The sequence below is a fragment of the Vidua chalybeata genome, chromosome 5, assembly GCF_026979565.1.
Source record: "Vidua chalybeata isolate OUT-0048 chromosome 5, bVidCha1 merged haplotype, whole genome shotgun sequence".
NCBI lineage: Eukaryota > Metazoa > Chordata > Aves > Passeriformes > Viduidae > Vidua > Vidua chalybeata.
This window is the reverse complement of record NC_071534.1, coordinates 57,225,907-57,247,451: the sequence shown is the minus strand read 5'-3', so window position 1 is coordinate 57,247,451 and position 21,545 is coordinate 57,225,907. Positions and strand designations below refer to the sequence as shown.

General features: G+C 40.5%; 1 protein-coding gene across 6 annotated transcripts in view; it reads left to right on the top strand.

The window, feature by feature from the left end:
- GRAMD4 (GRAM domain containing 4) overlaps positions 1-21,545 on the top strand; it is a 71,885-nt gene that overhangs the window by 1,659 nt on the left and 48,681 nt on the right. For 3 of the 6 annotated variants that reach the window (XM_053943131.1, XM_053943133.1, XM_053943132.1), the window contains exon 2: positions 1,727-1,841. The exons of the other annotated variants lie outside the window; for them this stretch is intronic. In XM_053943131.1, coding sequence (XP_053799106.1) covers positions 1,792-1,841 — 50 coding nt within the window. In that variant the 5' untranslated portion in view covers positions 1,727-1,791. The remainder of the gene's footprint in view (positions 1-1,726; positions 1,842-21,545) is intronic. 6 annotated transcript variants of the gene reach the window in all.

Sequence of the window (21,545 nt, the reverse complement as noted above, 5' to 3'; positions counted from 1 at the left end):
TTCAGAAAGGGAAGGCTTTTTTTAGTCCTAGTCTGTGTTCTTCAGAAGCTGACAGTTAAGCTCCTAGCTCTGAAACTGATAAAATACAAAATTGGTGTTGTTATGGCACTGAGTGCAAAATTCCATGAAAGCCTGAGTTATGTTTCGCTATTTTACATACGGTGCCACAAGAATGTTTGGCTCATCCCTCTGCCCTAATAAAGGTGGTTTTGGGCCGAGATGCCAGACTGAACTGAATGAGCCATGTCGTGCATCCGGCTCTTCAGGTAAGCTCTTGGAGCTGGTTTCAGATGGTGGTAGGTGGGACTAACCTGAGTTCAAGTATCAGACTGACAGGTTTGGTTTTGTTTTTTTTTTCTCATTTAACTGTGGCACTATTGAGATGTGATCTGCTCAGCATGTCCTTGGTCAGGGGGTGGCTCTCAAGCAGCCTGGGGTTGGCTGCTGCTGTTGGATGAGTGTGTGCCATTCCTTGGCATGGTACAGCTTCTGTTCTGGGTGAAGGCATCACCCAGGCTTTGACCTCCTGCCTGATGCCTTGTCAGCATCACTGTGTCCGGTGACCTGACATCAGTGAGGAGAGGGTGAGGAATTAAGGGCAGCAGCTGGGAAAAACCTGTCCTGGCTCTCCTCTTTCATGGGACCTGGTTTCAAAGAGACTGGTAGAAGGGAGAAATGAGGACGCAAAATCAGGGGGCTGACTGGCAGCCCTGCTGTCTTTCCAGCTGGAAACTAATTCCCAGTGATTTACAGCAGAAACTGTTTCCTGCCCCTACCTCTTCTCTTCCCATGAGTGATATTGAAAGTTTATAGGAATAGAAGTTCATTATAAGAATAAATGGCTGGAGCAGTATTACATGCCAAAGAAATTCAGTGGTGTTTGAGACCTGGAGGGAAAAACCCCAGCTGGAAGACTTTATTTTCACAAGGGAACCCTTTCAACATCTGAGAAGTGATTAGCAGTGCTGTTAAAGGTCAGGTATAGGTACTGCGTGTGAAACATTGTCTGTGGACACATAGGAAGTACATACATGTGGTACTACCTATCTGTGGTATGTCTTAAGCATAATTTTGGTACTTGAGTATTCAGTCCTTGATACAGAGACTTCAAAACTAGGGAGAGGCATTAGCTGTTTAACCTCCAAAGTGATGACTGATCTGTTAGAAGAATAACAAAGATCCCATTTCTCCTTACATTGTCTGCTGAAAATTCACATTTTATTTTTTTGACTGTATCACTACCAAATGTATAGGGACTCTTGAACACCAGTCTCTGTTTAGTATAACATATGGTCCCATTACCAATTTTATAGTGAATATTTTTTTATTTAAGGAATAATAGATCACATTTCCTGATGTTTTGTTTTTTATAAGTCTGGGTAATAATACTCTTCAGGAATGCTTGAGTCAAGGGCAACATATACCTCACTGATTTTTTTGGGTTAAAGTTGTGTAGCTATTCAATGGTTTGTTGTGGTCTCTTCCTCCCTATCTTACCCCCCTCTATATTAAATAAATACAGTATTTATCAGGCTTACCAGCGATGCTCCTTAACTTCAAAGTCCTGAAAGCCCTGACTATAACTAAAATACTCCAGTATTATGTTAAAAGAATTCTGTCATCTTGAATCGGAGGCTCTCTTGTCCAAACCTGTGTCAGGCCCAAATAAAATACGCAATTTTCTAGCTTTATCCTGTAACACTGTTTCTATTTCTTTCCTACACAGACTTTTGCAGCTAAAGAATATCTGCATAGCAGCATCCGTGCTAGGAGGAGAGATCACTTTCTCTAATGTGTTATTTTTATGACACAGAATTTGATCAGAGGGAAAGCTTTGGACAGTAAGTGCTTAATCAGGGTTTTTCAAAACAGATTTTCTCTCTGCCCACTGCCCTTAACCTGTCAGGTTAATCCATGAAATAATCTGTGCACAGAAATACAGACAACAAATGTAGTGCTCATTACAACTGAACTGTAGTTCAATTGTAATGTTGGGTGCTTTGAAGTTTTTATCTGTTTTGTTCTTTGAAGTTTCTGAACATGCAAGTTTCCCCTTTGCACCTTGTGTTCGTTGCCGTTGCTATAGGACACACACTCACAAACCAAAGAAATAAGGCCTGTTCCTACAGGTCAGAATTTACTAAAAGAGTTACAGTTTAGTTGTGAACTCCACTTAAAATTTAATGACTTAGTTCTGCTTTTTGTTATGACATATGAAAAATGAAGTAAAGAGTCTTTGAAGCTACTTCAGACTTCATAAATATTAACAGGCTCTGCAGTCTTCAGAGAGAGTAGGTGCTGGATGTTTTTCTTCACCTTAATAGTATGGTTTCATTTGCACAGTAAGTCTTGTCTTGACTAAACTGAAAGAGCAGTTATCAGATGCAAATCAGAAATACTGTATTTGTGGGTGGGAACACTCTTGCTCTATTTCCCCTTCTCTCTTCAATACCCAGTCCTTTCTCTTGGTGCATGCTCTGGGAGCACTAAATTTAATTCCATGGCTTACAAGACCAGATCTTCAGAGGTGCTTAAATGATTGAAAATGCAGATTTTTTGCTTCTGAGGATAATGGAAGGTAAAGATTCACAGCTTATTCACTTGCATTGAAAAAATCCTTTCTATTTGTATCCTGGGTCACTATATATGTTTAATATTTGCCTGTGTTAATGAGGAAAAAGCCCCAACAGGAAGTGTTCTCTAAACATGCCTTGAGAATACTCAAAATTGTCTCTAAGTTTAAAATCTAATCTGCATTTTAGTAAAAACTGAAATTCTGTTTAGTTGCAGCTTCCTATAAATACCAGATTAATGCAGAAAGCTTTCTATGATGGTCTATAAATAACACTTCACCTGTAGAGACACGTTAAATGAATTTTGATGTATTCTTTTAAAAATTATTCAATGGTGTCTCATCAGTAATTGAAGAGAATTTGTCTTTTTATTTCGCAGCATCATGGAATGACTGAGGTTAGAAGGGATCTCTGGGGATACCTGATCCAACCCTTGGCTCAAGCAGAGCCAGCTAAAGCAGGTTGCTCAGGGACAAGTCTAGATGGCTTTTGAGTACCTCCAAGGATGGAGACTCTACAACCTTCCTGGACAGCCTGTGCAAATTCTCAGTAAAAAAAACCCACAGTAAAAAAAGTGTTTCCTGATGTTCAGAGAGAACTTCCTTTGTTTCAGTTTGTGCCTGTTACCTCTGCCTCTGTCACTGGGCACCACTGAGCAGAGCCCAGCTCTGTCACCTCTACACACTCCCTTCAGCTTTTTATATACATTTATAAAATCCTCCCCTTGAGCCTTTTCTTCTTCAAGCTGAACAGTCCCAGCTCTCCCAGCCTCTCCTCACAGAAGAGATGCTCCAGTCCCTTTGCTGCACTATCTCCAGTATGTTATGTATCTCTTGTGCTGGGGCCCTCAGAACTGGGCACAATACTACAGTTGTGGCCTCATGCTTCCCAGCATGCTTTAAAAATAAGAAACTTCTAAAGTAAATTGTGCATTTTTTTTATGCAGGTCACTTTGGTGCTGTAAATCACTGATGCAGCTTCTGAGTACTTCTGCCCTTCCATAGGAACTAATGTTCCTTGTTTAAAACACTTCAGCATTTTCCTGATCCCAGCAGTGCAGGCTTTGACAACTCTTTTGACCTGTGATTAAGGGATTTATGACTAGGTTTGTTGGCTGCACATGCCTAATAAGCGTAAGCATTGGATGCTGAGTCACATGGGGACATGTGTTTTTGGGGTGTGTTGATGCAGACTCCTGTCTGAAACAGAGCTCATTGCAGCATATAATGAATGTGTGCTTATATTTGTGAGGGCACATTCCTGCTGTGGGCTGGTTTGGTTCTTCAGCAGCCACCCTTGTACTCTGTTGGGGCTGACCTGCCCAGCCCTGGGCACTTCTACATAGCTGCATTTCCCCAGAGATGAGCCTGGAGGGGAGCAGCTGTCTGTAGACTAAACCCAGGGAAGTTTGTGTGTATATGCGTAATTCTGTAGTTGATGTTAAATACAGAATTTGTAAACAGGGGCATTATTTTTAGGTGAACCCTTCTAGGTGGAGAATAAAGATATTGGCGTAATGCTGCTAATGCTGGTCATGGACAGGAGGGAGAGAGAAGAACAAGAAAAACGCATAAAGCATGAAATATCACTTTATCCTTGGGTTTTGCATCAAACTCCTTGAGAGGGGATGTTCATTTCTTTATCGTTAAGTGTCCCCTCCTGTTAATGTTAGTATGTATGGTTGGTTAAGGTAGGATTTTTGGAAGGTTCTTAAAGAATATAGCAAAATCGTGGAAAAAGCAGTTGGCAGTTGCTTGCCTTCTCTATGTCCAAATACAATGGTTAATAGGCACCTTTCAAATTTTCTTAGTATCCCCTGAAAAGTAGCTTCACAACATGAGAGGTCTGTACTTACCCTAATTGGAAAGAACAGAACCATACACTTCAGGCTGGCCTGATGCATGCAATTAGTGACTGAGTGCAGTTAGTTTCCAGCTGCTAAAACTGTCTTACCAGCTCTCTTGAAAGCACTATCAGCAGTTTGTATTGGTATCTAGCATTACTAATGCTTGGCAGTTTAACGTGTTGTAAAAGCCACTTGTGCCTTCAATATGCATGTCAGGTACGAGTGTTACTGGCATACGGAACACATAAAATTCACTGGTTTGGAAACTGACCAGTATTCAGAGATCCAAAACTAGTACCAGGTTTTTCAGTGAAGGATATACAAGCACCTTCAGATGCTCTCAAGTCAGGGTTTAATTCATAAAATAAAGTTTATCATTAACTTAAATTTTGAAAACTGACTTCTTAAGTTAGAAATGTGTATGAAAAAGCTGACTTCTTAAGAGAATTTTAGCTTTAGAGGTACCTTCAGAAAAAAGTCCTGCAGCTTCTCACTATGTATTTTACTACCTGAGGCCCCACATTCCTTCTACATTTGGAAAATGGTTGACATGTTTTTCTTTCTTTCTCTGTGGATCTCTTCTCTGCATTCCCAGGTGTGCACAATAACTGTTTTAAGATACCTTGCTGCACTTCTCAAGGTCAAAAGTGTGTTGCAATTCCTGGGGAAGTGTCACAGGGCTACAGAGAGGTGTGCGGATTTCTAATTGTCAGCAGTTTTTCAGGAGTGTCACTGGGCACCAGTGACACGGGGGTGGGGAAACATGAGGTGTCTAGAGAAGGATCTCTTAAAATGTAGGCCTTTTTTGGACTTCACATTGAGTAGTCCCTGCAGCTGTGTTGTAAGCCTGTTGAAGATATCTTTTTTTTCCATGTAGTTTTTCAGAGCCAGGTGATATCTGTAGCTGTATAGGGACCCACCTAGTTATGTTAGGACTGATGAAGGTGTCTAAACCCTGTAATTTTCTGTAATTTGCTCCAGATGAGAATCCAGGGAATTGTATTGTTGTGTGATTTAGGTAAAGCTGCTTCCCATGACACTTCTGTAGTAGTGGGACCACTACCAGTGTCAGACTTTGTTCCAGGGATAACCCAGAAAATGGGTGAGTTTATGCTTTCTGAATTGTCTGGAGAGAATGGGATGTCCAGTTTGAGCCTTAGGGATCTTGGCAGTAGAGACCAGTCTGAAAATACCTATAACCCCATTCTGGGAGTGCAGGGAGCAAAAGCCTGGGCTCTTGAGTGTTTTGTGAAATGCACAAGTATTGCAACGAGATACTGGGTTGGAACAGGAAAAAACAATAGCATTTTAAGCACCCAAAGATGAAATGCCATGTTACCTTCAATGTGATATTCCATGCTGTTACATGGCCCCTGATGAACATGACCTTTACCACATTGAAATCAAGTGCAAGATGATCTGTAATCTATTATCCTATCTCTGAACTCATTTTTGTGTTATGGGCTTTCTTCATCTTCTCTCTTGCTCACCTTTTCCCTTGTGAGACAGGGAGTAGTGCCAGAGGAGTTACCTTCATGGACTTTTCTGTCTTTAGCTGAGATGTTTGATTCCCAGCAGTTGCCATCCTGTTTGTGTGCAGCAAAGTTAGCTGTGAAGTGTGGAACTTGGGAGCAGCAGAACATCCAAAGCATCCTCATGGGACTTACATGAGGGTGTCTTGGTACTGGTGGGATCATCAGATCATAGTAAAAACCATCTCTGTAGATTGCTGAATCTTGCATTGCCCTGCAAGGATTGTGTCATTGGAAGGAGCAGGAAAAAGGGCAATCTGTCTGAATATATTCTTTTTGTAGTCCGACTTTTCAAAGCATTAAACCTTTTCAAAGCATAAACACACTTGCAGGTGTTTTTACAGTTAGATTAAGTTTATAATTCTTTGCACTTCTGCAGTGCTTTTATCCAATATCTCATGCTCCTTTAAAAGCTAATCTACAAAGTAACCCAGAAGATACCTCCAAGTGTCCGAGATCAATTTTTGTACAAAAATGTAGTCTGACTTGGTTTTGTGTAAAAACCCTGCATGGTCTCAGCAGCTCTGTGGGCTCACTTGTGGTTGTGCAGTGGGGAATGCCCTTCCCAACAAGCCGTGAACAGTGTGGTTGGACACGTTGATCCTTTAAGAGAACTGCCAGCTGCTACAAGGTGCTGTGCTTCCAAGATTTTCTTCACATGTAAGAGCTTCCTGGAAACTTGCAGTAAATAAAACTAATGTCAAGAGTTTTCAAAACACTGTAGAAATGAAAACTCTGTTCTCTTCTAGATTATCTGGAATAATAAGCAAGCCCTTTTTCTATTTAGAAGAAATGTTCTGAAAACATTCTGAAAACAAAAGCTTTTGATACTTAAGAAGGGTCTCAGCCTATTTTGAAAAACTTTTGTCTTCCCTCCCTGGCAGAGTTGCATATGAGACTGATAATTGTACCTGCATTCAACAGCTCTTTTTACTTTCAGTCATGGGAATAACCAGACAAAGTGGGATAGTTCCAACTTCCCCAGAAAACTATATTAGGCAATATTTTTACAGCAAATACACATCTTGTAAAGTTACTTCTGCTTCTTTCCTGTTTCTTCCAGTAGCAATTCTTCCCCAATTTGAGGGCTCTGCCAAACAAAGATTCCCTCTAATGCTGGATCACTTATCCCTCTTGAAAATAAATGAAGCACAAATACCATTTCTTGGAATATTTTACAGAAGGAATGTGGAGCTTACTTTGTTAGCAGCTTGAATTTGCTTGGCAAAGCTCTTTGGCCCTTGCAGTTCTCTGTTAAAGGAGAGTAAGGGACAGTATACTTATGCTTTTTGAGTATGAAACAATGGCTGACATTTTCAGTCTGGTTTTCCTGGTGCAGTGCAAGCCTGGCTGTGTCCAGTGTCCACTTTGAGTTTCACTTGGCTCGTTACAGCTAACCTGGTTTGAGACACTACAGGGATCTTTTCAAAATTCATTTTGTGTTTTGTTGTTAATACTTCAAAATTGCGTAAATATTTTTTTCTTTAACAATAAGCTCTAAGTATTAAGCTGTTGTCTGTGACTCATTAGTCTGTTGTTGGTGACAGTTAAATAATGGAAAATCCTTCCATGCTGTTTGTATTCCTTATTGTCTGAAGCAAACTACAGCTGTTTGTTTTACCCTGAAGGAGGCTCTCTTCTCATCTGGCTAAAAGTTAATAATAACATCTGAGAGCTAATATTAAAGTACAGGAGACCTCATTCATTGAACAAAGTATTTCATGTGCATATCTAACTGTTGAACATTTGTGTTAGATGAGTTTTGAAAACACTGCATAGACTGACACAAAAACCAGTGTCTGTTTCCTTGGGTTTTTTTTTTTTTTTTTGCTTCTTCTCATTTCAAAAGCTCCAACAGAACTAAGTATTGGTAGTTAAACAGAGGGATGTTTTCTAGAACTTTTTTAATCAGTAATTTAGTTGCTATGGGTTAATACTGCATTCTTCTAAAAGTCAGAAGAAAAGTCAGTTTAAGACCCATACACTTACTGGAAACACTGTGAAGGGGTTTGACCTTGAAGATGACCGAACAATCACAGATTGCTCATTATCTGAAATGAGACACGGGAAACTGTGTTTAGGAAACAGATGCATTGCTGATGTTTCTGAACCACAGAGGAAGCACCAGACACGAGCTCTTGAGGTAGATTAGCTACAAGCGTGCAGGTTTTCTTTCATACGAGTTGATAATCGGAACAGCTTATTTTTATTTTTAAATATGGACTTACTAGTAGATTCAACTTTTACTTTAAAAGTTGTTTTGAAAAACGTACTCATAACTAGCAATGTGATTATAGTCCAGTGTGCGCTCTTGTGTAAGAATGCCAGTATGAAGTGGTCTGACCTCTTCTGTATGTTTGTTAACTATATACCAAATCTAAAGATGTTTTTTCTGTCCATATGTGAGCTCTTGGTCAAAGTTCTTTGGGTATATACAAATCAGACCCAGCTTTCTGATCTCAGTGTCAGTTGTGATTCCTGGGCACTCAGAAACCTTTGCACTTACTAGGAAACAATCTTCTAATTTGGAAAAACTTGCTTTCATGTCTCTAGGTTGCATGCCTCCCTCTTCTGAAGGAAGGGTTTTAGTAAAAAGTTTTTATTTTGCTTGTTGCAATAGCATCTTTTGAAAAGCCTGATGCCCCTGGTATGCTGTGGAGCATCAAAGTTGAGCACAGCAATTAAAAGCTAGAGCAGTCCCTGATTAAAACTGCTGTTTGGTTTCTGAAGCTTATGTACTATCCAACAAATAGAATGGTTTGGCAGAGGTGTCCATAGGAGATGAACTATCCCTTCATTGTGTATTTACAACTTTTCTTTTCACTCTAAAGACAGCCAGTCTTTGTTACTCATCAACTCTTCTTCCAAGACTAAGGTGTTGTTTTAGAGCAGGCTCCCATTTCCAGCCATCCAAGTCCCTGCTCAAGTTTGGTCTGTCTGCCTAGATCCTGCAGCTGGATGGAGGCTCCAGATGTCTACAACAAAGAAATCCAAAGATACATCTTTCTTTTCCTTCTTCTTTCCCTTCACCAAATTTGATGTTTTGTAATTTGCTTTTGGGCATATTTTGCTCTGGAGATCCCTAAAATATTCAAAAATAATATGGTGTAGCTTTACTTTTTTATTTTCTTTTTTTTTTTTTAACTTTTATGCCAATCATGTAAACAAATCAGAAGCTAGTGGGAGTTAAGTACTAGCTGGTGGTTCCATCATATTCTGCAATCTTGAGTATACTTGTGACATTAATGCAAAAAGTCTCAGAATTCCAAGTTTCCATGACTTTGAGAGACTGTTAAAAACATTTGTGTAGCATAAACAAAAGACTTGATATCCCTGTACTGGAATTTGAGCCTGACTTGTAATTCAACTTTTGGGATCCTTCTTGAAAAGTGAAATCTATGGTTTAGGTTTTAAAATTCCAAGATTTAAATACGTGAATATTATTTGAGTAATTGGGAACAAGTTAAAGCTGTAAGAAATCCCAGTTAAGAAACTGACAGAAGTGCCAAAAATGTCACTCTCTGCCTTCCTTTATATCCATCCCCACATTCTTTAGAGAATTTTCATGAGGTCTTTGGAGGTCTGTGGGTGGTCTCTGGGCTTCAGCTGGTGACGTGGCCTCTCAGTTTTAAAATGAGGCACCACTGGCTTCTCTCTGGCTTTGACTTGGAAAAACACACTATTTTGTAGGAGTGGTTGGATAAAGAAAGGTGAGATCTCTCCAGAAATCTCCTTTGTGGACTGAGGAAGCTTTGAAATGGGCACAGCTGAAGTGGGTTTATGGTGGCAGGTGGGTGGATGGCTATGGCAAGGGCTATGGCTCCCTACTCCTTGTTTCCCCACTCCAGACACTTGGAAAGACACACTGTGTGTACATGGCTCTCTGCCTCACAGGACTTTGACCTTTGGACCTTTATTGTTGCCAACTGAAGTGTCAGCATGGCATAAATAAGTGAGATCAAGGAGTGTAATTCTGGCCCTCATCCCAGCCTTAGAGGCAGATGTAAATGCCATCCTCTAGCTGGCTTTTAACTTGTTTGGTCTGATTGAAATGATGACTGATATAATCTTATTTCTTCTCCCTTGGTTTCTTCACTTTGTTACTAAACTCTCTCCTGCTATCTTTGTGTTAATTTAAATCTATTTTGAGTCTGAAGGCTCAACATGTGCCAGGTTGCTATTTGCTGTCATTGGCTTTAGATTATTTTAGCAGCCTGACAGGCTTTGCGTTCTATCTGTGACATTTTGAGACAAGAAAGTTCTGGGTTTTTTTATAATACAGCATGCAAAAAGTATGGTAATTTAGAGTGCTTTTACAGGCTTGGTTAATAAACCAAAAAGCTGATCCATGAAGTGCAGACACCATTGTATTCATGTGTTACCCCACGTTTGGGATCAAACGGACCAGTCTGGCAGAGATTTTTTTTTTCCTTTTCCATGTGTTCAGTACATCTTATGTTGAAACCTGGTGGAAAACTTGCTAGTACTGCTGTTTCAAGAGGGGAGCTGGTTCTCTTGGGAGAAATGCCACTTACCCTGTGTGTATACTTCGGTGGTGATGCTAACAGCAGGCTCTCCCTTTGCAGAGAAGTGGGTTTGTTGATGTGCCCTGCTTTATTTAAAGACTTGCTCTAAGATAATCTTGTTCCAGTTGTTTCAAGCAGCTTCAGAAATGTAGTTGTTAACTCTGTGCATAACGTTTTGTCCTCTGCGGTTATGAGGCGATCGAATATAAGAGGCACCATTAAAACATTAATTTTTTACAAATATGACCAAATTAGTATGAACTGGGCAAGCTTATGGTAATTACCTCAGCTGTTCGGTTTATTGTTAGGAACAGACTTTGTATCTTCCTTACAGACTTATGTAAAGCAGAATTTCTGTGTTTCCTTGAAATGGTGGAATTTTTTCTTTAGTTTTCCTTGGCTCTGTTCTTGCTTTAAGGAGGCCTCAAAATTGCTCATAGAATGTGGCTGCGCATCTCCATCTTTTGTCCCTGTTCCTGTGGCAGCCATGTGTGTGCCAGGCTGTTGAAGGTGGGGAGCTGTGTTGCCCTGTGTGTGTGTGGAGATGAGTGGATTATGATTGCTGGCTGGAGCTCGTTTTCAGCAGTGTTGAGTGTCTTGAGTAACGAGCTATTTTGGTTTTGTTCACAAAATGAAACAGGTTTTGTCAACTAATAAAATTTGGGAGAAAATACAAGAATGCATGGGAAACTTGAGTAATGTCTTTCTTTTTTTCCCTTTCCCTCCCTCCCTTCTCCATCATTCTTTCCAAGGTTATTCTACTTCCTCGTAGGCTATGGTCCCCATCTGTAACTGTTGGTGGGGTGAGGGGATGTACTTTGCTCAGCCTCACCTTCATACTTCTCCATCAGTTGCCTGTTTAATTCTAACTACTCCTAAGCACGTATGGCAGCCTTTTCCTGGGCTGGACTGGTGTCAATCTTCAATCCTCTTCTTAAAGCAGTTAGTGGTATCACCTAAATTGGCTTTTTTGACAGCAGTTGATACTACAGGCAGAGGTTGTTGGGAAAGAGCGTCGAGGAAATAGCCAGACAGCAGCTGCTTCTTGGAAGAATCAGATTTAATAGCAAAGATTTCTACTGAGTTTTGCTGCCCAAACTATGTTAAAATCAACATGTGAAATGAAAGATCTGCAGCTATGGCAGAAGACACAAGCAGTTTACTGAACAAAAGAATTAACTTGCAAGATTGTGGTTCTATTCCTTTGGGATCTAGTTTCTCACAGGACTGTACCCTCTGCTCCCTGGTATGGCTATACTAGCTGGGGGTCTGGTTTGGGTTTTGTTTCTTTAACAATTCAGGATTTCTACTGTAAGCATGGGGACAAAGAGCAGATATTCTGGCTACTGTGGGAATTATGTAGTTTGAAATGTAAGAGAATAGAGGTTTGCTCCTGTAAGGAAGATTACCTTGAGCAGCAGGGCTTTTCAATCCGGAGCTTGCCATTTCAGTAGGTTAATTATTTAAACAAGTAATTGCAGTTCAGATATCAAACTCATATTTCGGGTACAGTGATTTCTTTCTTTTTCCAGCAAATGTGATTTCTTTATTTTTCCAGCAATGCAGTTGGACTTACATAAAGGTTTGCAGTCAGAAGAGATGCAGGAGGGGTCTGTGATAACTAGAGATGAGGTTCGGTGCTTTCCTGTGCCACACAACTTCCTCTGCTATTTGCTAACTCTTCTACGTGGAGTAAAATACCTCGCTCATCTTTTGACAAGCTGCATGGGTGGAATGAAAGAGGCTCTTTTCCAGAGTGCTGCTTTCCCGCAGAGCTGCTGTCAGTCTGGTGGGAACTTGACCTTGACTTTTTTACTCTGTGGTAAGGTTTCAAGGAATAGTTTACATGGCTTTTACAAGTGGCTGTGTAGTACAGACAGTGCCAGAAATTAAGCTGATGCCTGAAGCCAGACTTATTGTATAAAACTTGGTCTTTCTGTATTACTTTTTCATTGAACTTACTCTGATAAACCCCATCTTTGTGTGTTGTGCCTGTCCTTTTACACATTATTTATGCAAGTTTTTACATAATATGTTATACCCCTTCATTTAGAGGTTGACATGATGAGTAATTCTAATACTGCAAACTTGCGTAATCCATGGTGTATTTTAACTTTTTTCCCCCATCCCTCTCTGCTTACTTGTATCACGAACTTCAGAAGCATTTTCAGGTTTTTACTGGGAGAAAGGGACGAGGAATAGAATGAGCAGCAGCTCTGCTTCTTGCATGGAAATGTCTGTGATTTGGGGTTTATACACATTCTTTGTAAGCTCAGGGCCAGTATATAGGAAAGAAATAAAAGATGCTGAATTATAGTGGTCATTGTAATTGGTGTGTGCTAGCTCTGTCTTTATAGTTCTTCATGGAACTGCAATGTTATATTTAACCACAAGGGGAGAAGTTAAAAATCTTTAATGCATTAACATTATTATTATAACTGCGTGGCAGTTGGAGAACTACTGGTGTTTGGTAAAATGCTAAGTTCTTTTCCTCAGCCATGTCTGTCTTTTGATTTTTGTAGTCAGCATAACTGAAACACTTGATTTTTTCGCAACATTCACATTTCAGAAGGTTAATGAATTCTCAGATCAGCAGTAGGATAGTTAAAACTTGGAGAAACAAGTTACAAAGTGTTGTACACAAAATTACTGCATCTTGGGAATCTTTCACTGAAAAACTTGAATCCAGATAGTTTCATGTAAACTGGGTATTCACAAAGTTTTAGTGTTGGCTTCTACTGAATTGTCTCCCTAAATTGAGGGAAGACTCTCAAAATAGACCATCTTTCTGTACTCTGGCCCTTATTCTTGTTCTCATTGAGGTACCCTGATAGATAGTGATTTGGGAAGTATGAACCTGGGCCTGTGGTTTCTTAGTGTCAGAAAGGTAGGGGGGTTCATTTTATTACTGCATGTGTAACACAAAAGTTGTAGGCTTGTGGTCTTTTGCCTATTAGCTTGATTAATTCCTTCTGTATGGCCTTGGCATAGGTGAAATTGTAATGCACAGGAGGCTTGGCACTGTGGCTGAGGGGAAGTGTTATTCAGATGTGTGAGGTGCAGAGGTTGGTGAGGGCTGGGGCAGGCTTCTCTTCAGCCCTGGCTTGTGCTCTCAGCTGTGCTCGTGGGTGCATGTGCACAGTGGAGATTGGTCAGGCTGCACTTGTTAGCTGTGAGCTGCTTCACTTGGGTACATCTTTGTTTATACACACAACCAACAAAAAGGAAAACACAGACATTCTTCAAAACTAGACAATGCCATGTACCTTTGCTCTATTTTCATAGGTTGCTCAATGAGCGATGGTCAGACATCCTGAGCTGATGAGGTACTTGCTGCTGAGAGTCCCCTCAAAGAAATACCTGCTAGGACCAAGCCAGTCTGTGTAGACCTTGGAAGGATGTTCTCAAAGAATCTTTTTTATCTTTTTTTAAGCTTGGATTGCAGCTCATTTCTACAGTGTCTTTTTTTCTTAGCAGTACCTTTAATGCTCAGATTTATGTGTAGTTACCCTCTGAAGATGAACATGCAATTGAGATGATGAAAAACTTGGCATCAAAGAGGTGTCAATAACTTGCTCTTTTTTACCTTGAAGGGATATAATCAAAATTCTTCAAGGCTGGCAGGGCTCACAGTTTTTATAAACAGTTAGTGATTACCTTCTTAATAAACTTGTTAGTCTGCATAAGATGCTCCTGCCAGTATATGTACTTCCGACTTTAAATATTTATTTTAAAGTAGGTTGCAAAAGATGAGCATTATTCCGAGTGTTGTGTCAAATTAGACTTCTTACAGTTTCCATTTGAACAGTGGAAGAGGAGACAAATGCAGTGATGACTTTATCTTACCCTGTGTTAGATATGTCCTGTCCTTCTGCCCGATTTGTCACCCCCATGTCTCTGTTTTTATAGGAAGAAGCTGTGCTTGCTTAGGGCAGCACTTGTTGTGTGCCCCAGCTTCTTACCTGTTGGAAGCCTATCCACTTCTGAGCTGCCTGAACCTTCTTGCATGCAGAGGCTCTTGCTAAGCTGGTGATGCTCATCTTCCTGTCTTCACCCTCAGGTTTTTGAGTAGTAGACAAAATCCAGAGCAAGGCAGCAGAAAAAAGCCTTTTGTCAATGCCAAGCTGTGACAAACTCTTCCCTGTCCTTCAAAGTAGGGAATGAAGCTCTTGCATCCAATTTCTGAAATGTGCCTTGTGGCAGCTTCATAAACACTGTCTTTAGGGTGAAGCTTTGCAGTTGTTTAACCTCATTTAAGTGCAGGTGGCTCCTGTAAAAGGATGCTTTCCCTCTGCCCACCACCACCACAAGCGTTTTCTATGTGGGAGTAGCAAAATCTCCAATAGCCTGTGCTTCTCTGAGTGAGACTGCATCCCTGTCTGCTCTGATTAGTCTGACCTTGCCAGAAAACAAACGCAAAAATTAGTTGCTCAGCAATGCGCTGATAAACTGCGTGAATGATCAAATGACATAAAGGCTGTAGCGGAAATTAATGGGGTTGCTCCCTTTGGTGTCAGCCTATGATCTAGTGGGCTTCAGGCTTGGCTAGGCTCCTCTGGACTGGGATGGGAACACAGCAGGGGAGAAAGGAGGATGCAGTGGGTGAGCAGAAAGGGAGAAGTTCATGTCAGCAATAGCCTTTATCATGACATGCTAACTCTTTCACAGGCTGTCTGCCATGGCTTGCACTGGTGGCTCCTCCAGTCCATGCATGCTGCTGCAGACCCTCTCTGCAGGCAAAGTCTCCATGCAAGGCTTTTTTGTGCAGCTCTTCTGCTGGCATAATCAATGTCTCGCTTTTATTTTCTTCCACACAGGTGTTCTGAGGAAAAATAGGTTTTAGCTTCCTGTTCAGGAGTTAAAATTTACAAACAAATTAATTTAACAAAGCTTGCTAATTTTAGGTTTCACAAGAGAAACAGAGGTTTAATGATGACAGACAGAAGTGTGTATGGTAGCTCTATGTTAGTGGAGGAGGTGTTAGGGTAAGTGGGGAGTTAAGGACAAAGTACAACTCCCACAGATACTGGAAACAATTACTGCCTTTTGTTCCTTGACACCATGAGGTGCGACCTGGATAGGTGCAAGTGTGTGGTTTGGGATATTTTTTTTTTTTTTTTTGGTGAACTGGTCCACTCACAGTTTTCCAGTGGTGGTCAAGTCAAGGCCCTCAGTTTCAGCTGTCTTGGACACTGAGCAGCAGTTCTCCCTTCTCCATCCTTCTGTGGAGGGTCACTGGTGCTGCTGCCTCAGCTGACTGAAGGTCCCCAGGTGCTTGAGAGATTAAGGTCTACAACTCTGCAGGAACTGAGCAGCTCATTTTGGGAATGTCTGCCTTAACATTTTTGCCAAATATGTGTGAAGTACTGTCTAAGGAAAGTACAAAAGAGAGCCCTACAGCCCCAAGCCACCATGTTCTGTGTCTCCCCTCTTCTCTCAACCCTTTTGTTTGCAGCAGCCAAGCTGAAGGTTTTGAAGACAAGTCACTTTTACTGTGCAGTCCTGATTTGTCTCCCAGGGAGCTTCATGTTGTGAGCTGAATGATGTGTTACTCCTTTTTGGGGAAAAAAAGATAAATTTTAGCGTAATGCATATTCATGAAGCTGCATTTTGGTTGCTGTGACAACCTCACCAGTCGTAGTCGAGATCTGTATGTTGAACTTCATCTCCAGTTTCCATATTGAACCAGAGAACATGTTACACAGCTTTTCCACTTTCTTTCTTCCTCCCCTCCTCCTCCTGGTGGACAATATAAGTTGTTTGAGTTGATGCTTAATTAATAGCTGCATCTGTTTAAGTCTGCAACACCAAAGTACAACTTCCTGTTGGTTTCCAGACTGTGTTAACTGAGTGTTGCTTCTGCTGGGAGTCTGTACCACAGAGGAAGTGATTCTGGTGGGATTTTTTTGTTTGTCTCCCTTCAATCTTACAGGCATAATAATCCCAAGTTACTAAACAGAATGTTTCTTCAAAGGTAGCCTGATAACTTCATCTATCATGAAAAAAAAACAAACCACCAGAGTCTATCCCCCTAGTCTATCCCTGTCTAGTCTAGTCTGTTCCTAGAGTTTTAAGGACTCCTGACCCTGAAAGGAGCTTTTAATATATGTTACTCAAAAGCAGAAAGGAGTTTGTTCTGGGAATGTTATGACCCTGAAGCCAAGGGTGATGTAATTAGAAGACTTGACTAGACTGTGACGCTGAGGCAGTGAGTGTTATTTCAGGATGAACCTGTTGTGATGAGTGTGTGGAGAGGGCTCTGTTGGAAGATTTGTTTGCGTGTTTGCTGATGTCAGAAATTGAGGGCACTTGTGCAATGCTTGTAATTTTCAGAGAGTGTTTGTAAGCTGCTCTTGGCCAATCCAGCTGAATGTTTGGCCCAAAGTATTGCAGTCATGGTTTCCAATGACAAGTGATGACATTCTATACTGAGAACCTAAAATGTTGTATTGTCTTGGATGAGCTTAATCTCATGTTGGGGCTGTTCATGAAAGGGCTATGTTGAGTGTGAGTTGTGCCCCTTCTATGTGCTAAATGTCTTTGTTGAGCTGAGCTTAATGCAAAATTTTCTTGAAAGATGCCAACCTCACCTTTAAAAAAAACACTTCCAGTTGTTCAAGAACTGTGGGTAAAATTTGGCTTTCTTCACAGATGTGAGCCTTCTAGAGAGTAGTTTGGGAGAAGTCTGTGCACAGGGGAAGAAAAGTTTCCTTTTCTTTTATCCTGTGCTCTAGGATGACCCTGCTTGAGTTGGGAGGTCGGACCAGATGACCCACTGTGATTCCTTCCACTCTGACCCATCCTGATTCTGTGAAAAGCTGAGCGGACAAGGAGCTCTCTAGCGCAGTTGATCTTTCTCTGATTAGTTTCTTAAATATTAATAAGTACAAAATGTTCGGGAAGTGACTTGAAAGGAGATTCCATTAATTAAAATGAAAAATTGGGGGGAAAAATCATGTAGCAGGAGGGAATTTTTTGCACAGAACATTATACAGAGGACTCTGAATCTGTATTAGGCTTAGATATACTGTTCCTTCCAGTTTTAGTTAAATATGTCTAGAAAGGAATACACCAAGCTTAATTTTCAGTGAACGTGAATGGATTGAGCTGTTCTTGTGTCACTGCTCTCCTGTCAACTCTCAGGATATTATTAAGGAGCATTTCAGTGTAGAAGTAATGAATACCAAACACAATCTCAATACTTTCCCTGAGTTTGCACATCCCTTCCTCATGATAAGACTAAAATGTCCTGGTGTTGACAACAATGTCTGTATTTGTTCATCCACACACAGCCTGGCTTTTCTTGAATACCAGGGCTCTTACATTGGACTTCTGCAGAAATGTATTTTGAGAATGAAAGGACAGGATGAAGGAGGTAGAATGTAAAGATGAGAACTAGGGGTATGCTAGATTTGCAGGTCATCTTGGGTTTCTGAAAAGCTATTTTTCTAGCAAAAGGAACATGGGTGCTTTGAAGGTTACTGCACTGTGTCATAGTCTTGTAGGGCCTTTTTGACCTGGAATGAAATGAATCCATGATGTTTTAGTAGGTTTCTTTGTTTGTTTTCCCTCAGGCTCCAGACTAACACTTGCTGAGGCAATGCTGTTTGACTTTGTGTAGCAGGTTTGTGTTTTGTTAACAGCTAAGGAAAACTGACTAAACCCTCTGTTGTGAAGCAGAGCCCTTTCTCTGGAAAGTGCACATGAAGATTTAGCTGTTCAATCCCTGCCAGATCTACCAGGCCACAGACTGTGGTTGTGTAAAAACTAAGTGCAACAACAGAAAACCAAAACCTATAAACTACTTGTAGGAGACTCTGGGGTGAGTTAAGGCAGGTTTCAGAAAGCAGCAGTGCATTGAGTACTGTGCTTCCCTGAGTTCCCTCTGCATCCCAACCTCTTCCACCTCCATGCAGGGGTAGAAATGGGGTAGCGGTGGCACAAAGGGGTGGGAAGGTTGTCCATAGGAACACATCTCATGAACAAGTCCCTCCAGATGGCAGGGGTGGCTGTGAATATTCCCTGGAAGCTGGTTGTCTGCTTACTGAAGTGTCTCTATAAACCTAGGCTGAAAATTTTCTTGTAGATCTCCTTACAGTTTTCATGTGAAAGTTTGGGAAAGCTTGATTTTTCTGTTCTTAGTAGAAATTTGGAATGTGAGTGTATGTTTGTTTTGGTTTTTGGGTTTTGATATATTAATTTGAAATAAAGGTCTAACAGTTGTTTGAGGGTTTTATACATTAGGTCAAAATAAAGGCATCTCTTCCCTGGCCCTCTCTAAAAGGAGTAAAGCTTCCGGCTTAAAGGATTTGTGTTAGCTGGTACATATTAATGGCAATTAAAAAGAAAATATTTAAAGAATATTTTAGCTAGGAGGTTTTTTAAGCATGGAAAAAATAGACGTTTTTCACTTGATTATTGTCACATGTATGACAGTGTTGGGAAATGCATGTTTGGCAGTGTTAAAATGCTTGGAGTTAAAATACTTGTATTTTTATTAGAGTGTTATGACATTTGTTAATAGTTCAAAAGTAGAGTGAGATGTGGGTATGCCTTTGCACTCTGAGCTCCTCATGTTCAGAGTTGCATGGTGGATTTGATGTAGTGGGTGTGGGGAGTTACTAGAAACAGCCTGAAACTTGCAGCTGAACCAGCTGAGCTCAGAATGGGTGTTTGGGTAGGGATGGGTCCAGGATAGGTAGCTGGGAGAAGGTGAGGGCTGTATTTTACAATAAATCTAATTCTAGTTCAGATTCTGGTCTTTCATTTTACAAAAGCTTGTCTAAATTTGACTCAAGTCAGTTGGAATACAGAATCTCCAAGAATCTTTTTTCCTAGTGAAACTGCTGAAATGTCAGCATAAAAAAAAAAGTTGCTGGTTGCAGGAACAGGCTGCTGACATAAAAAGCCTGTCTTAGATCCAGCATTTGGCTAGAGGCCAGATAATGAGTTTTCATGGGAGCTTGTTGGCAAGCTTACATTTCTGCTTAGGTTAATGTAATGTAACTGTAAGTAATTTGGGAACCTGGTACATGCAAAACAATTTTTAGACAAAATGATCTTCTTATTTTTATGTTTTAACTGAGAAGATATTTTTATAAACCAGCTTCTTGTACTTCAAGCACTTCAGAAATGCCTTGGAGTGTGGTTCTTTACTATGTCCTCTTTTAATGATTAACCTACTGAATAATCCTTTAAAAATATTGACCCTCATGACATACATGTCAAATCGAAATTTATGCTGACTTCTTTCAATGGAGTGATTTAAAGAAAGGTTTGCATTTTAAAATGGCTAGGTGGTAACATACATAGGGGTAAGTCATCAGTTTTGTGAGTAAAAAATACCATAAATTTGTTAATGGGTAATCTGTTGGCCAGGTTATTCTGTGACCTAGGGCTGAAATGCATGAACCATTGTGGGATAAGAAAGGCACTCAATTTCCCAAAATGATGCTCATCCCTGGCAGTTATGCCAGTGGGCCTTTTCACTGTACTTGTGGCTTTTTTCAGTCTTCATTCAAAGGGTTGGAGATTGCTTTGTCTCAAGATGTTTTTGATGCTTCTCATTTCTTAATTGTGATAAATGAATGTGAATTTATGCTAAGGGGAAAGAAAGCTGAATTCTGATCTTGAACTATCTGTGGAAGTGCTGGCTATAAAAGATATCTAGATCCAGCCATGTCCTTTGAGGAGTAGTGAATAAATGTGGTTTTAACAGGAGAATGCCGAGGACCCCTGTTTCTGTCCAGGGCAGCAATGCTTTTCTGCTGGAACTGCTCCATCTCTAAGAGGGATAGAGAAGGCATGGGACACATGCTTGTCCTCCATTGCTACGGGCTGCTCCAGGAAAGGAATAGCACTCTTCCATGCTTCATTATTTCCATGCACTGCTGTATCACTAGCAGTGACAGCGTGGATGATGAGCAGACAGGATTTGGTTTACAGCTGCTTTGCTGTAGGTCTCGTACATGGTATGTAAATCTGGTTGAACATAGATGGAGATCATTGTGATGGGGGAGAGAACAATACAATTGTGCTGGTGCTTATCAGAGGTTTAAATTTCCCTCATACCATTTGTTCCCTAGTTGCTATTAATAGCAGGGCTTAAAGATATTTCTGGATGTGATAGCTGACAAGTTTCTTCATCAAATAGTCAATGAATGAGAAAGAAGTGTTTCTATTTTAAACATAGCTCTGACAAGTAAAAGAACTTCAAAGAAAAGCTGTTCTTAGAAAATAACCTTGGTGTGAGTTACTGCCAGTGTTTCTCTATAAGTGATAGATTAAACACAGGGTTGAAACTTTAAGCATCTCTGATAAAGGAAGAATTTTGTGAGGCTTTTTGCCAGCTGTACTGTAAGGGGGTTTGTATTAGTTTAAAACTTCTGTGATTAATTGAAGGGTGCTGATAAACCTTGGCAGAGGTGCAAACTAAGACATATTTGAAGGGAATGATCTGGTTTGAACTTGGTGTGAATAGTCAATGCCAAAGTGTTAGGGTAAATGGAGAATCCTAGGGAAAGTTGAAGAGCTCTGTTGAAAAGAGGTTTGTCCTAGGAGGTGAGAATTGCCTTAGGTGCAAAGGCTGTGGTTGCAAAAGGTTTTTCTGTTTTGCTCTTTATCTTTACTCCTGAATTGACATATGTCTGAATTTACCTTTGTAATTTCATCTCACACTAATGTCTGGCATGATGTGCCATGAAGCGAAGCATGACTTCTAATGAAGAGGATGGTAGTGCTGACCATAGAGGACAAAAGGGTAGTACCAGGAACAAGTGCCTCAAAAGAGATTTTTAAAAATCCATTTGCTAGAGTATGGCATCATCCTTCAGATGAATCTCTGTGTGCTGAGATAATTGGTTTTGCTTTAGTTTGTCTGGGAATTAAAAAGTTGGTTGTGAAGCTTGGTGGATTTTCCTGTCTTTGATTAGGAGCATCACAAATTGAATATTGACTTATCAGCTAAACTTTTTTTTGTTTCAAGTAACCTTTTAGGAACTGACTTCCTAATCTTTCTTTGGAGTGCAGGTTGTTACTTTCTGCCTATTCTGGCTTGCTTTAAAAACTG